Source organism: Thamnophis sirtalis, unplaced genomic scaffold, assembly GCF_051295495.1.
Source record: "Thamnophis sirtalis isolate CommonGarterSnake01/CBP01778 unplaced genomic scaffold, rThaSir2_p1.2 scaffold_9, whole genome shotgun sequence".
Classification (NCBI taxonomy): Eukaryota; Metazoa; Chordata; class Lepidosauria; order Squamata; family Natricidae; genus Thamnophis; species Thamnophis sirtalis.
The window spans coordinates 24316633-24334030 of record NW_028261389.1 but is presented as its reverse complement, the minus strand read 5'-3'; the positions used below and the strand labels follow the sequence as shown (position 1 = coordinate 24334030).

Sequence of the window (17398 nt, the reverse complement as noted above, 5' to 3'; positions counted from 1 at the left end):
TTAACAACAGTGTTACTAATTTAACAACCCCAGCGATTCACTTAACAAATGTGTTGTAAGATGGGGGCAAAAGTCGTAAAATGGGGGCAAAGCTCACTTAACAAATTTCTCACTTAGCAACATAAATTTGGGGCTCAGTTGTGGTCCTAAGTTGAAGACTACCTATATTCTGTTCAATTGTTTTTTATACTACAGATAGTTCTCAACTTACAACCATTCGTTTCGTGACTGGTCAAAGTTGCAACAGCACTGAAAAAAGCGACTTATAATTGTTTTTCACACTTACGACCTTTGCAGCATCTCCCTTAGTCACGTGATCAAAATTCAGCTGCTTAGCAACTGTCTCATATTTATGATGGATACAGTGTCCCAGGGTCATGTGATCACCTTTTGTGACCTTATGACAAGCAAAGTCAATGGGAAGCCAGGTTCACTTAGCCGTGTTACTGACTTAACAACTGCAGTGATTCACATAACAATTGTGGCAAGAAAGTTCATAAAACGGGGCAAAGCTCACTTAAGAACCGTCTTGCTTTAGCAATGGAAATTTTGGACTCAGTGGTGGTTGTAAGTTGAGGACTACCTGTGTTCTCTTTTAATATCCTTTGAAAGCACTAGAGGGTGCTGTTGGATTGCAGATTGAATGTCTTGAGAAACCTTTTGTAGATAGTAACTCATATTTAAGGTACCTGATTAAAATGTAAACACTGGATGCATTTAATATTTTTACTTGTAATTGTTTTAGTGTAAATACTTCTGGAAAAAAAGTGCTCTAAATATCAATGATCAGACATGCCATTGCATTGTTGTTTTTATTTAGTTGCATTCTGGTTATTTGGAAATTTATTGTTTTGTGCACATCCTAGGGTTGTTACAATACAGGCAAATTATGTCTTTTAAAAGGAATAAACAATGGTAACTATTTTCACTGTCAGTTATAATTACTGATACAAACTTTTGGTAGAACCTTTCTTGAGTTTTCTACTTTCTAATCTAGATTACAGCCCTTTAAGCATCCTGTCTAGGTACTAATTAGGCCCAGCCCTTTCAGCTCTAAATAAAGTTAGCTGAATACGATCACCTTCTGAAATAATCATATGGTGAATCCTACTACGGAAATAGTAGAAAGTGTTATTAACAAAAGAACTCTAGAACCTGTAATCATTGTGAATTTTTAGTAAGACTTCACGCTAAAAACTTGATGATAAGATCAAACTGGTGTGCTCAATTACCTTTCTTTGTTCCTTTAACAATCCGCTTTTTTTAACACATTACCTTGATCTTGTCATAGTTATTCAGGCATAAAATAGTGATTCTAATCAGGAGATATATGTAAGCCTTATTAATAACAAAGCATATTATAATTAATAATTTTATTTGTAATGGAGGAGAATTGCAAGAAAAGTTTCAATCTGAAATAAGATACTCCTAAAAAGTAGCAACTAATTTCTTCAGAATTTTATAATAACGCCTAACATTTTGTTTTAATTCTAGAGAGCTATTATTATATATCGCCGTTAGTTGGTGCCTTTTTCTTGGCTCTGACTCCTATGTGGATTATAATTGCTGCTAAGCATCCAGCTACAAGGACAGTCCTCCATTCCGGGTGGGAGCCTGTTATAACTGCAATGGTCATTAGCAGGTAAGGAGTTTTAATGACATTTAGAAAGTGTTTAACAAGGATCCAAACCAAATAAAGTAAGATGCTGGGAAGGTGTACACACAATTACATTAGCTGATTTTTTTAAAGCATAGAATAGAAGTCACATCTCCAACACACACACACAAACACACGTGTGTGCGCGTGTGTGTTGGAGAAGATGTGCCTTCTATTCTATGCTTTAAAAAATCAGCTTATGTAATTGTGTATGCCTTAGACTTACATTCCGCTCCCTAGTGCTTTACAGCCCTCCCTAAGCAGTTTACTGAGTCAGCATATTGCGCCCCACAATCTGGACCCTCATTTTACCGACTTTGGAAGGATGGAAAGCTGAGTCAACCTGAGCCAGTCCTGGCTATGGGCAGAGAATACTTCATTGAGTCCAATGAGTCACCAAAGCTCTAGAAATGTTGCCTTGAAATTGCATTTTCTAATTCAATAGAGAGAAAATTATTAATTGCAGGAAAATAATGTTAAATAAATGTATGTTAAACCTTGGACATTGTCCTGTCTCCAGTCATGTCTTTGGTACCCAACTATGTCTTAGAGTGCAATTCCTACCCTGTTCGTTAAAAAACAGAGGCATCCCTTAGTCCCCCCCCCCCGACCCCTAAATAGCAATTGCACTTAGACATATACTGCTTCATAGTGCTTTACAGCCCTCTGTAAGCTAGTTACAGAGTCAGCAAATTGTCCCCAATAATCCGGGTCCTCATTTTACCAACCTTGGAAGGATTGAAGGCTGAGTCGACCTTGGGCCGGTGAAAATCGAACTGCTGGCAGTTAGCAGAATTAGCCTTCAACACTGTATTCTAACTATTGCGCCATCATAGCTCAAAGTTGATTTGTGACATTTATTTAATTAAACACCCTATGCAATTCCATACAAATGGCTATCCAGGGTCTTCTTGGAAGCCTCCATTGATGGAGCACCCAGAAATTCTGAAGGCAAGCTATTCCACTGGTTAATTGTTGTCACTCAGGAAATTTCTTCTTAGTTCTAGGCTGGATCTCTGTTTAATGATTACTCCCAGTCCTGCTTTTATGTCCTTTGTATAATAACTCAACGCCTTCTTTGGGACAGTACCTCACATACAGGAAAATTGCTATCATGTTACCACTAATCCTTCTCTTCATTAGATTAGCCATTCCTAGTTCCCTCAATCATCAATGGAATGTTTCAATGTCAAAATGTTTTACATACCCCTTAAAAATAACAAGCTGTCCCAAATGAAGGCACCCTAGGTACAATATTAAGGTGCCGTTAACTGGAGTGAGAGGAAATGATTCTTTTGGATTTAAGATGTATGAGGCTTTAAAAGTGAATTTGATCGTAAGTGGACTTCTGCCGGCACAAACTTACATTTTATCCATCTAGATTCAATAGACTTCAGTGTGGTTAATTTTTAAATTTATAAAAATTTATATTTTATTTATTGCTATGTACTTATCTGAAAGATAAAAGCAAGTACTAGATGGTGTTTTCTGTTTTCTGTTGGCAGAAGTAGATTTTTACAATAAAACATATGTAAATGTTTTATTTATTAATTAATTAAATTTGCTTACTATCCATCTTACCACAATATCTATAGTATGTTCAAACTCAACTTTTCTAGTACAGTTCAATGTTTTATAGGTTATGTTAAGAATATTTCCTGGTATTATTAGATTGATTCTTAGAAACAATATAGCAAAATGTGTAACAGATATACGTAGCTTCCAAATTATTTCTGTTTTGTTTATTAAGCCATAATATCGTTCAAAATATTTAAATAGTTTTTACAGTCTGACTAGCCCTGTCTGAAATTTCAATTTTCTTTTTCAGTATTGGTGGCCTTATTCTGGATACAACTGTATCTGATCCTAATTTGGTTGGGATTGTTGTTTATACTCCAGTAATCAATGGTAAGGGAGACGTAGAATTTCTTAAAATTGCTGTGGTTCACTGCATGCTCATTAGGTAAAAAAAATATTCCAGACCAAATCGAGACATAAGTGGGTGGGTATGTACTACTGTAAAGTCACACTGTAATTTTAGAGTAAAAACAGTTCCTGGTTTCTGTTGTGAAAAGATAAATATACATTCATAAGATCAGATGGGGATAAAAAAAATATACTTTTAAACCTCATATAGTTTATATATTTAGATCCCAGATACATATTTTAAAACATTGTCTTAGATATTTCTATGTACTGCTATATAAAGATTTCTGTAAACATTATACAGATACATACAAACACAAATACACAGATACCGGTAGTAATAACTCTGTTTGTAACATTGTAATAATCAGTATGGATGCCTAAGTAGTTATATTTCAGTGCATAGATTTCTTTCTATATAGTTTGAATTTCCACATATATTTGTTAGTATGAGAAAATTGTTTTAGAGTTAGCAAAATTCATCTAGCCATCCATGTTAATCAAATTAGTGTGGGTGGCTAACGTGTTTACAAACAAAATATACATATAAGCATAGTAAACATAATAATAAAATATACTAGGTAAAAATAATCATGCTGTCTACCAGCAAAGCAAAACATCCAAATTAATACTCTGGTCCCAAAGTCTGAGGGAAGAGCCACGTTTTTAAGAGCTTCCAACAGGCCAACTTTGGGAGGGGGGCTTGGGGTTGGTGGGTGTGCACATGCATGCCCACACAATCATAAAAATAGTAGATACAACAATCACCAAAAACATTTTATATCAGGAATGTCAACCTGGCGGCCTGTGGGCTGGATATGTCATGTGCAGGCCACGCCTACCCCAGCTCTGCAAAGGGGAAAAATGTCGCGAAACATCACATGACAGCAACATGATGCGACGAGTTTGACACCCGTGTTTTATATCATATGAAATTACAATTTTCATAGCCTGGACCAGCAATCATATTCCCTAAATAACATCAGCATTAGTTCCCTACTTTTAGCATATTAGACAAATATCTGTTTTATAAATACAATGCATTCTTAAGTTGATTCCCTTGATTTAATTTCCATCTTCCACGTAGCTCCCACTATACTTTGATCCATAAATATGCTGGAAACAGTAATAAGATGTTGGCTAATACAGGTAATCCTCGACTTATGACTGCAATTGTGACCAAATTTCTATATTTAAGCAAAGTGGTGTTGAAGTGAGCTTTGTCCAGTTTTATGATCTTTTTTGCTATAGTTGTTAAACGAATCATGGCAGTTATTAAGTGAATCACATGGCCGTTAAGCAAATTCAGCTTCCCCCATTATTAACTTCGCTTGTAGGACCCGGCTGAGAAAGTCACAAATAGTGAACAAGTGACCCTGGGACATTGCCACTGTCATAAATACATGCCAATTGCCAAGGGCTCAAATGTTGATTATATGACCGTGGGCATGCTGCAACAATCAGAAAGCTGAGGATTGGTCAAAAGTCATATTTTTCAGTGCCATTATAACTTCAAATTGTTGCTAAACAAATGATTGTCAGTCAAGGACTACCTGAAATCACAAAGCAATAAGACACAGTTATTCATTGTGTATGGCAGCAAAGGAATGTGGTGGCTCGGTGGCTAAGACGCTGAGCTTGTTGATCAGAAAGGTCGGCAGTTCAGTGCTTTGAATCCCTAGCGCAAAAACAGAGTAAGCTCCCGTTACTTGTCCCAACTTCTGCCAACCTAGCAGTTCGAAAGTATGTAAAAAAGCAAGTAGAAAAAATGGGGACCACCTTTGGTGGGAAGGTAACAGCGTTCTGTGTGCATTTAGTCATGCCACGTGACCACGGAGAAGTCTTCAGACAGTGCTGGCTCTTTGGCTTTGAAACAGAGATGAGCACCGCCCCCTAGAGTCGGGAACGACTAGCACATATGTGCGAGGGCAACTTTTATCTTTACCTTATGGCAACAATAAAACTTTAGGTAACGAGACACACACAAAAAGTGTGAGATCTATTTCTTAGCCTTATTGTGTAATCATGAATAAACAATGGTATTTTTCCTGCCTGTTCTCTATAGGGATTGGTGGTAATCTAGTAGCAATTCAAGCCAGCAGAATTTCGACTTATTTACATTTACATAGTGTTCCTGGAGAATTACCAGAAGAAGCCAAAGGCTGCTGTTATCCATGCAGAACATTTTGTGGCACAGGTACAAGCTGTGTTACCTTTTCTTTACGTTCTGATTTTTCTCTCCCAGATGTTATTTATAATACTTTAAGAAAATATTATGATTAAAGATATTGGTAGGTAAGCCGTATTTCATTTCTGAAGGTTTACAGATTACATTGTACATAGCACATTCCTCTATTAGAATCAAGTGCAGCATTCAAACAAAAGCATTGAATAAATGCCTCTATTTCATTTTTCCTATATGCAGCTTTTTTCTCAAGGGTTGTAGGACTGCTATTTTTTAAAAAAAGCAAATGTAGTTACTAGCAATAGTTAGAATGCTTAGTTCCATAATCTAAAAAATTTCAGAAGAAGGTTGCTCTTCCAAAGGTGGGTTCTCTTTTTAAAAGGCAACTGGACTTTCTTAAGAGGTGGGTTGCTCCCGGTTTTACTACCGGTTCCCTTCTTGCGCATGTGCCAAACGCAAACTGTGAGCACGTGCACAGTTCAATGTAAATTGTTCTTCGTGCATGAGCAGAACAATTTACAGTGAACTGTGCACATGTGTACACTACTAAACAGTGACAGCGACGACTGGGGAACCAATTTGAGGGTGTGGCCAGGGCTAAATACCACTACCGGTTCGGCCAAACCGGGCCGAACCAGGAGCAACCCACCTCTGGCTTTCTTGGTTTTTTTTCTTGAAAACATTTTGCTTCTCAAAACCAAAGAAGATTCTTGGATGAGAAGTGAAACGTTTTCAAGGAAAAAAAACATAAAAAGTTCAGTTGAAAAGCACCTTTGGGAAAACCATGACCTGGATGATTTGAGAATTTCCATAGGCAAAAATATTGCTTTTTGATTTCTTAATTTCTGCCCCGTGTGTAACCCTTTGTTGGATTTTTTTTTCATGAGAGTAAAATGTCATTTCATCATTCAGTCCAGGATATTTAAAGAAGCCATTTCCTTTGATTTTCAACATGTTGCACGTGATAATGATTCAGTCATTATGAGATATTAAACCAAGTATACCCAGTGTATCCAGTCATTACTGGTGTCTTTTTAACCGACTGTTTACCGTTATTTTTTTCCCCCAAACCACAGAACCGAATGAACTAATAATGTCATTTTATTACCCATTGAAAATATCAGTAGCCTTCTTATTGACAAACAAGTGTTACTTATTCTTATTTACAGGAGTAAACAATAAATCAGCTCAAGTTCTTCTGCTGTTGGTGATTCCTGGGCATTTAATATTTTTGTACACGATTCATTTAATGAAAAGTGGTCACACATCTTTGACACCCATCTTCATTGTTGTATATTTGTTCACAGCACTTCTACAGGTAAGGCTAAAACCTTTTTTGAAGTATTATAGATTACATATGGATGTAACAACAGTCTCCTTTTCGTTCACCACTGCTCAAAATGGTATCTCAGTGATACTTTATGACAGGCGTCCCCAACCAGGAACCAAGGCACCAGGGACCGGTTCTGTGGAGAGAGGTTTTCCCACGGACCGGATGGGGCGTGGTTTGGCATGCTGCCTTTATCCCAAAGATGGAGCTTCATTTGTGCAGCCCGGTTTCTGGCACGCTGTGGGCCAGTGGCATTACATGGACCATGGGTTGGGGACCTCTGCTTTATGATTATCGTGAATTGGTAAAGAAAAGTGTTTGCATTTTTAGTTTGGAAGGATTCGTGGGGTACAATACAGCATACTCAAATTTTATAAAGCATTATGTTGTATAAAAATGTTTTTATTCTTTTGTATTATTCAGTTCTTCTGTCCATTATATTTAGGTCTCATTGTTCTTTTATTAGCTACATTAATATCTGCTATCCTCAGATATTAGGAACCAAAAAGCTAAACTGCATTTCACCCGATTTAATTAGAATCTTTTAAATAATAGAAAATATAGCAAAATAATAGTGACAATAACAATGTATAGTGTCAAGTCTCCGACTAACAAACTCAAGCAAATCAGAACCTTGAGACTTGGCTGCTTCTCAAAGGTCTTCTTTAATGAGTACATCATATTGGCACAGCTTCAATGGAAAACCAAATCAAAATCTTTCCCGTGGTTTCAGTACAATTAAACTAGGAAATAACCCCATTCCCCAATGTCACAGGTCATTTTGGCCAATTGAATTAATTGCCGAGCTCTTCAGGCACTCCTTTCCCAGCCTTATCTGTGGTCAGTGGAGATGACCGGGAAAGCTCTTTGTTGTGTCTGGTAATGCATTCCATTATGTCCCCCACCCCCTTCCACCCTGTGTGGCAACTGAGGAACGGGGATGACCAGGTTCAGTTCGAAGTTGACAGTATAGTTTTGATGGGCTGCCTTCTAAATGGCACACACTCAAAAGCAAATCAGGAAGACTGTAATTGTGGGGTCTGTCTGGCAAGAACAAAGAATGCTTTTCAACAGGAAATATGCATGTGTAAAGCTTGTAACAATTATGGATAGTTAGAAAGCTGATAAAAGTAATAAGAGTTAGGCAACTTGCAGATCTCAGCTAAAAGTTAGCAATGGAGATGGCCTGCAGCAAATGAAATGTGTATTAGATAACTCCTGGGGCATTCACTAAGGCTTAGGAATAGGGATAGCTAGAGACCAATAGAACCAATTGTAGAATTATTACTAAAATGTTTATTAGATGATATCTGTTACTATCTTGCCTTGTCCCGCCTTCTTCTTTAGTGAAAATGTATAAAGCTTTCTTAATCCTTTGGTCTTTGTCCTTGGCATTTAGGCCAGGAGCCCTTTTCCTTGGGGTACCCCAATAAAAAGCAATCAAAACTTGCACCTTGTGTCTGGTGTCCTTCATTGGCCTCGGCACCAGGCTCAGACCCGAATTGGGGACAACAGTTTCCTTGCACAATATTCAGGTTTTTTTAAGTCTTCATTTTAAGACTTATCGGCCACATAAAACTGAATACCAGAGAGCAATAACCAAGCCATCCATTTCATGATTCCGAGTTTGTAACTTCCAAAGCCTGTCCTTCATTTTGGCTAAACCTGCCAAGAGTTCTCTGATATGTTCGCATTTTCATGAGAAATCTCAGAATTCAGTTATATTAAGGTAGTATTCTTAAACCTTGGCCGTTTTCAAAATGTGTGGACTTCAGCTTCCAGAATTCCATAAGCAGCAGACTGGCTGGAAAATTCTGGAAGTTGAAGTCCACAAATCTTAAGGTTGCCAAAATTGAAAACACTATGTTTAACAGGACTTGAAATAAATAAGTAATGGGGAAACTCACCTTGAACTTTAAACAGAAATGGTCAATTTATTTAAAATCAGAATTGTTCTGCAAATGTTCACGTAAGGTAGAATTCATTAGATTGGCTGTTGATCTTTTCTTACTGAGAATAGTGATCCAAATGTTTATGTGGGAATATTTATCTTCTAATGCAGTGTTTCTCAATCTTGGCGACTTTAAGTCCTGTGGACTTAAACTCACCAAGGTTGAGAAACACTGTTCTAATGGTAGCCAGACAAATCTGACTTAAAGCAACAATTCAACAATATACAAGATTTTGAAAAGAAAAATTAATAAAATGATAATGTGAACACACATGTGATGGCCTTTCTTGATGTTTTAGCAATATAAAGGAGGCATAATCTCTAAATAAATGGCCATTATCAGATATTTGTGAAGACTAACAGCTAGAAAATTGCAGAGATTTGAAAATAAACAATTCACTTTAGCAATCAGATCCTGGCACTCTGAAATAACAATTGGAAAATTGTCAGCTAAGTAATGGGAATGATTGTGTATCATGAGATGTCCCCATAGCAGCAGCAATGCTGGACTTGAGCATAATATTAGTAGTACTTTTTAAAAAATATATCATACTTATTGGAGGGGTAGAGATACAAAGACAAATCAGCAAATAGTAGGTGGAAGGTAGTAGTGTTTCATCTTTCAGAAACCAAATATTATTCTCAAACACAATTTAACATCGTTTATTTTTGATAGGAGACAAGAGGATAAGATAAGAGAGGATACTCCTTGCTGAGAAATGATCCTACAGTGTAAAACTCAAGGTGGAATGGGAGCTCAGATTTTCATGTAAGGGATACAGGTGGTGTCTCTGTGTTGTTGTTAGAATTTATAGAAAGACCAATGGATTAGCTAGATTGGCATCAGACCACATCTCAGTGATTGTGATTGCTCTACAGATTGCTCTATTTATTTGTAAGGTAAGGGTAAAGGTTCCCCTCACACATATGTGCTAGTCATTCCCAACTCTAGGGGGCAGTGCTCATCTCTGTTTCAAAACTGAACAGCCAGCGCTGTCCGAAGTCCGTGGTCATGTGGCCAGCATGACTAAATGCCGAAGGTGCACGGAATGCTGTTACTTTGCCACCAAAGGGGGGGTGGAGGTGGAATCCTATTTTTCTATTTGCATTTTTATGTGCTTTTGAACTGCTATGTTGGCAGAAGTGGGACAAATAATGGGAGCTCACTCCGTTACGCAGCGCTAGGGATTCGAACCACCGAACTGCCAACCTTTCTTTTTTTTTTTTTGAAAAGTTTTTTTATTTTAATTGAACAAAAACACAAAAAAACCATCATCCTTCATTACACCTTGTAGAAAGCGTGTTGATTGGTTACAGATAACTTTTGTGCATTTCTTCCACAGTTATTACTTATAGTTCATATTAGATGATACATTTTAAATCAAAAATCTTTGTATATCTTACTATCAATATACCACAATTCTCATTTGACTACAATTATTTAAACATGCTTTTACCTCAAATCATTCATACTTAAAGACACAACCACATAATGGCATTCATTAGCTATTTCAAAAAATCCTCCAATAACATTACACCTTTATGACATCTTTTAAGTAAAAGTCAATTAATAATGTTTCTAAACCTCCCCCCCCCTTTTCCCCCAACTCACTGTTTAGAATTTATATCCAAGTTACTTTTTCCAATACTATAGCATGTATATACAGTATTATTAAACAATGTCCATTGACATTTCCTTGTTGTTATTATAATTGGCTAAAAATCATTCACTATTTATGTCCCATCTCCTCTCATCATACCCCCCCCCAAAAAAAACCCTTACATCTTTATGACAAGATCTAAATAAAAATTTGTTAATAAAATTTATAGGCCTTTTTCCCAAGTCACAATTTGCAATTTATATCCAAATTGCTTTTACTAGTTTGCCAGTACATGTATATAGCACTAAGCTGTATCCATTATCATTTCATTATTGTTATTACAGTTAATTATTTGTTAACAAATAAACATTTAATAACAATCTAAAATAATCTAAGAGTTACTAAATTCCTACTTATTGATCAGACTGCCAACCTTTCTGATTGACAAACTCAGTGTCTTAGCCACTGAGTCACTGCTCAGTGGCTAAGACAACACAACATAAGCTGTGATAATCGGCATTTTTAAAACATTATGTGATATCTAAATACCTTCTCTTCATTCAAACTAACATGACTATATTTGTTATGTCCCAGGCATTCTGAATGAATAAAGTTCTAAAGGTCTTTTTGAAAATCCCTGTGTTATGTCATGATATTTTAGTTAGCTTACATTTTAGAATATTTTTAATCTCCATTTTCCCATTCATACTTTCAGACATCTGCTTTTGAACATTTGCCCTTCCCCACTCCTTGTATTCCCCCCTGCCATATGATTAGTGTTGAGGCACAGAAGTCAATCCTGACCTACTCAGGTTACTGGAAGGGGAAAATATTCACCTTTGCTCTCCTTAATGTGGGCTTCTTGGTCAGCTAAAATAATGGGGCTAGGTAATAACATCCCATATTTGATATGAAGTGACAGGAGGTTGCCCATGTAGAGATAAGTGCTGTTAGTGTGTCTTGTGGGGTTTTTGAAGAGTAGGAGATTAACAAATGTTTGCATGAAGTTTTAAATGGCCAGTGTTGTCTGTTTTGGAAAAAAGAGGACCTGTCTTAAAAAATCCTATTCCATGAGGGGGAAAAAAGAGTCTTTCAAATATAATTTTTTGGATTAAAGAGTAGCACACTAAGCACACATATAATTAGCTTAGGCTCACACCTAGCACACATATAATTAGCTTAGACTACATAGTGACTTTTTCAGTAAAGATGTTTATCTAAATAAATAAAACATGTTCCTTCTATAATGGCAAAACTAGAAAGAAACTTGATCATTTGAAAATCGTGTAGCCATATGGATATTTTCCTTTGTAGCATAAAATCAAAGGTTTTGTGCTTTTAGAAGTATTAAATTATTTCAGGGTACTTAATACTTAACATGTTTCTGATTTGGGATGTTGATTACTTACATTATTTTTAAAGAAATATGAACTTTCAAACTGGTCTATAAAATATTGTGAGACATACAAAGTTTGCAATATTTTAAATTTGTTTCCGCCTGTAGAAATCTATAGAACTCTTTAGGTTGGAAATATAATTTCCCAAATTAGATTAGTTTAAGTTATAACTCTGCAGGCTGGTTATTTAGTTTAAGCAATTCCTGTAAAAAGGTAAATAACAAGGAAATTATGATTATGATTCGTCACACAGTCAGCCAGATGTTTAGACTGGATTTGGCATTTTTAAGTATCTATTGAGTTCTTCCTAAGGATCTGGGATATGCAGAAGTTGTTTGTTATTGTTAACAGTATCAGCACAGGATGTAGGCTGTTCCAAATAAGCTGCCTTTTGCAATTGAGGGTAATTTTGTCAATTGTAATGCCAAGGGTGTTCCAGTTTTTTTGGGATTGCACCCAAGGCACCTATATCAGAGGTGGGTTTCTGCTTGTTCAGCTGGATCGGGCGAAACGGTAGTGGCGGTGACAGGAGTCTCCACCCACCCGCCCGGAAGTGTCACACACATGCACGAGTGAACCGGTAGTAAAAAAAAATGAAAACCCACCACTGACCTATATTCAACTAAGTGAAATCACAGCTGCCAATTCTTTTTCTGGAATTGGCTTTTATACACATCAAGTTCTTCCCAAGAACTTAGGATGCCATGATGTATACCAACATAATATACATGTGGCCTTTTGTAATTGACACAAGGAAACTACCACACTCCCTTTATGTTTATCTTTTAAGTTCAATTTTCGTATTTTGATACTTTTGATCTTCTCTAATTCTTTGTCTTCTATTCTACTACTCCTTGGTATCGCCACATCAATTTCCCATGCTTTCTTCTTTTCAACCACAGTTAAATCTGGTGTGTTGTGTGCCAAGACTTAATCAGTTTGTATTTGGAAATCCAACAATATTTTAACCTGTTGATTTTTAACTACCATATTTTTCGGCGTATAAGACGCACCAGAGTATAAGACACACCAAGATTTTGAAGAGACAAATTAAAAAACAGTTATTGCACTCTGCAGACCACCCACAAACGGCCCTTTTTTGTGAAAATGGGCCTGGTTTTTTTCTCAAAAAAAAAAGGCATGAATAGCCTTTAGGAGGCTTGTAGAGTGCTCCTGGGGGGTGCCCCCCCAAAACCGAGCAAAAAACAGACTGTTTTTCATGAAAACGGGCCCATTTTTTGTCAAAAAAAGGGCATGCATAACCTTTAGGAGGCTTATAAAGTGCTCCTGGGAGCTGGGGGGGGGGCAAAATTGAGCATTTTTCACTCGTTTCTGCCCTCCCCAGCCCCCAGGAGCACTCTATAAGCCTCCTAAAGGCTATGCACGGCCATTTTGGTGATGGGGGCAGGGTTTTGGGAGGCAAGAAAATGCTGTATTCAGTGTATAAGACGCACCCAGATTTTCAGCCTCTTTTTTTGAGGGAAAAAGGTGCGTCTTATCCTCCGAAAAATATGGTACTTTTTCAACTGTATGTTTCCATCAAAGTTTCATTGCTGTTTAAATATAATATTTAATCATGTCCCTAACCGTGTTGTTCTCTCATAGGTATTTATCTTATTATGGATTGCTGACTGGATGGTGCACCACATCTGGAAAAAAGGGAAAGATCCAGATAGTTTTTCTATTCCTTATCTTACTGCACTTGGAGATTTTCTTGGAACTGCCTTACTTGCACTGAGTTTTCATTTCCTGTGGCTGATTGGGGATAGGGATGGAGATGTAGGAGATTAATAAATTAATAACACCTAATTTATCCCATTAGTTGATGTCTCAGAGTAGGGACCACTTGATTTAGCATTTCATATGAAATATATTAAGAGAGTAGTTGAGTTTCATTACCGTAACGTCAGTGTTGACACTGATATTAAACAGCCTTAACTTTTTTAAAACAATAAAAAACTAAAATAAGAGGCTTCAAGTATTTTTACACTGCAAAGGTGTGTTTGGGACTCTTTCTCATCACAGAAAGAGAAAGTTGGGCAGCGTTATGTCAGGAAATAAAATATAGTTGATAGGTAACAGAATGATGTGGTTTAACCACTGATGTATCTGCCTAATGAAACGTAGCATGCGTTTCATTAGGCAGTCTGGCTATGCATTTGAAGTCATATAATATAATGGGTTCACAACATGAAATAGAGATAACCCATAATGCAAAAGATATTATTTTTGCATATCAATAAGGTTCAAGGAAGACATTTGACATTGCGTTTATTTTATTTGCTGGCAGAAAAGGGATGGAACACTTTCTGTTCAAGAAAATTAATCTGTTGAAATAGGAAAGATGTTTCTCATAGAGATAATACAGTATGATCATGCATGGACAATAATAATGTTGAATTAATGATTGTAACTCAAGAGGTACATTGACCCTGTTTTCAGGTGTTCAAGTTTTGTCCTTTATTGTGATGTATAAAGAATCAAGACTATTTAAAGAAGAAGAAAAGCAACTTTTCATATGTATTGGGGAAACTATAATATAACTTCTGAAATAGCAGGTGGATGCTTTTATTTTTTTTCTTTTTAGAAATACCTATTATTAGAAAAATACTATTGAGTTCGTTTATCTTGGAGATCTTTTATCAAGCACCCAGAATTGCTTTGGAGTTAGACATTGCCGAAATCTAAACCAATGAGTCAATCAATCAGTCAGGCATTCATGCCAATTATATGCAACCAATGTTATTTCCTGATACATTGCAGTTCAAACTTTAAGATTTATATTTAGAATACCATCTCATTTTGCAATGAGAGGTTGTTCCACTGAATACTGTTTTAATCATAGCTTTGTTGGGCTAAAGAAATTGCTTGTTTCTGGGAAAACATGTCCCGTGTCCAGAATGTTAATGCTTGTTGAATGACTACTTTGTAGAGTATCTTTATGAAGTGTCACAGGTACTCTTTAGTTAGTTTCTGTGGTACGTTGATGATGATGGGGCATTTTCCACTGCACACCATTCATGTCTGTTATTTACACAAAAGAAAATCAGTAAATGTTTTAACTGGTTTTTTGTTTAAATGTTTAAAGAATTTTTTTGCTTTAGATTTGTGGGAAAAGAAAAAGATTGTAGAAGCTTTATGATATAGATTATTATGAGTTGTAGACTTCCTTGAGTTGTCCTATCATTAAACATTAATATTCAATCAGTCCTTGGCAACACAGTTTCTGACTCCCTGCGCTGGAAGCCACCAGTGAGAATTTAAAAATTATAATTTATAATTGTTTAATTTTCTACTAAAATTAATTACATTTGGCATCTAATTATTTCCATTCAAATTACATGGAAATCCAAGCTACAGAGTGATGTATTTTAAAGGCAGATTCATGGTAATCTGTGGTAGTAGATTATTGTGTGGGACCCCAATATTCAGAAGTGGGCTTCTATTAATACAAACACTCTTGGGCCTAGTATAATTTCTTGATCATTATCTTCATCTTAATAGTTCAAAATACTGGCAACTATTCAGCTTGCTAATTGAAATTCTGTAGATAATTTTCCTTTACTTTAATGATACAATTTTTTTCACGGTAACTGTCTTGTTTATTTCTGTACTGGAGATGGAAAGATAGAACAGAAATAAGCTTTTGTTTTTGTTGCCCTTTGGTTGTTATCTATTAGACACTTTTCAGGAAGTAGATGAACTCTGTGAGGTCTACTTCTTAGTGCATATGCACTGTTACCATTACTAAGCCCAAAAGAGATTTGGATTTAGCAATTAAGGTTTGAATTCTGGTTGAATGTTTTTATAAGGATTCATGGTCTGATAGAAAATATTGCCGTATTTGAAGAACATATAGTTCCAAGAATATATATCCTTAGAACCAAGAAAAATAAAATGTCATCTTTATATACCCTGAATATAATGTATGCATGATATTTTCACTTGCTTTCCCTAGTTTTTACATACTTGCCTTACGATTTATTGAGAAAGACCAAAGTAACTATATGTAGACTAGGTTCTAATTTCACTGAATTATAGGGCAGGGGGAGCAATAATCAGGACGGAATAAAATTCATATGTGCGTGTAATATATTTGAGGCAGATCATTAACATGTTCAAAATACAAAAGCACATGCTTACAGAGTGAATATGTAAAGCAAGGTATTGAGGTGTTTTATCAAACAATTATTTTAAATTCCCCTTTATTTTAAAGCCTCTACTTTTCTGCTGTTCTACAGATTTCTTCTAATGCCATTTGATACGGAACCTTTGAAGCAAACACTGAGAATTCATGTCCTCTGTCACTTGCTATTCATATAACCCATCCACCATGCCAAGTTTAGTTGGAATGACATAAGCAGATTCAGTTCTGTTCCCTTTATGAAGTGCATAAATTAGAAGAAAGTAGCACTTGATGGGTTCAAATAGAAGTCCCTGCTAATGGTTGTACTGAGTTGCTAAAAGATGAGAGAACAGTGACTAAACCAATTGACTAAACTTTCAACAATAGAAGCAGAGCAACCACCAGTTGGAAAGTGGTTGCTAACCGAGAAATTCTGCAGACCAGTTTATGTAAGTCCAGGAGAAAGAAAACAGAGGGCCATCAGATTTTGACCATGACACTGACTATTAGAATATATAGTCTAAGAGAGTTTTAAGAGAAGACTCGATTGCTGTCTCTTGGATCATTTATTTTGAATGTACTATTGTATTTTTACCAGTAAAAAACACACACATTTTGTCTTAAATGTATAACAGTGGTTTTCCAGGCTGCACAAGTTTCTTCCCTATTAATGGGGCAGCCTGTTGACAAAAAAAAAACAAGAGCTGGTAGTGAAATAAGCTTACATACGTCTACAAAATCAGATAGTAAACGGATGGTTGAGATGGATGGTGCTTGATTTCCTATTTAATTTTATGATTCTGAGGTCATTTTAAAAAAGAATTTATTGTCACAAGCTGTACAAAGTTCCTATTTGAATACTATTCTCTTATATTAAATATAGGTTATTCTTCATATCTGAGTTGCATTTGATTTCCAACTAAGAAAACGCTAGGGTTTCATTTCCTGGGAGAAAGAAATAATCTGATCAGCCTTTTTCTTATTATTTTTTTTATGCTGCAAAGAGAAACTTTTTTTTTTTTAGAATCACCTTTGATATCAGTTGCACATGCAGGCTTATTGCATTCACTGTAATAATGTTTATATTCCAGAGTGATAATGCACATTGACTTCAAAATAGCCAAGCTGTTATGCAGCTCCATTTGATTGAAGACATTGCAATAATTCAGGCATGTCGGGAACATTTATAAATGGCCATTTCACTCACGAAGATAAATATGATCAG

At 36.0% G+C, this 17398-nt stretch overlaps 1 protein-coding gene across 2 annotated transcripts in view; it reads left to right on the top strand.

Moving 5' to 3' along the window:
- Window positions 1–15256, top strand: part of SLC41A2 (solute carrier family 41 member 2) — a 34604-nt gene extending 19348 nt beyond the window's left edge. The window contains exons 7-12 of one of the 2 annotated variants that reach the window (XR_015697706.1): window positions 1495–1642; window positions 3486–3565; window positions 5649–5780; window positions 6938–7086; window positions 9726–9818; window positions 13653–13793. Coding sequence is in view for 1 of the 2 variants with exons in the window: in XM_014059945.2 (XP_013915420.2) it covers window positions 1495–1642; window positions 3486–3565; window positions 5649–5780; window positions 6938–7086; window positions 13653–13838 (695 nt within the window). In the remaining variant the exon portion in view is untranslated. Of the gene's footprint in view, window positions 1–1494; window positions 1643–3485; window positions 3566–5648; window positions 5781–6937; window positions 7087–9725; window positions 9819–13652 lie in introns of both variants that reach the window. The other variant, XM_014059945.2, reaches the window with a different exon arrangement.
- Window positions 15257–17398: the final 2142 nt, after the last annotated feature.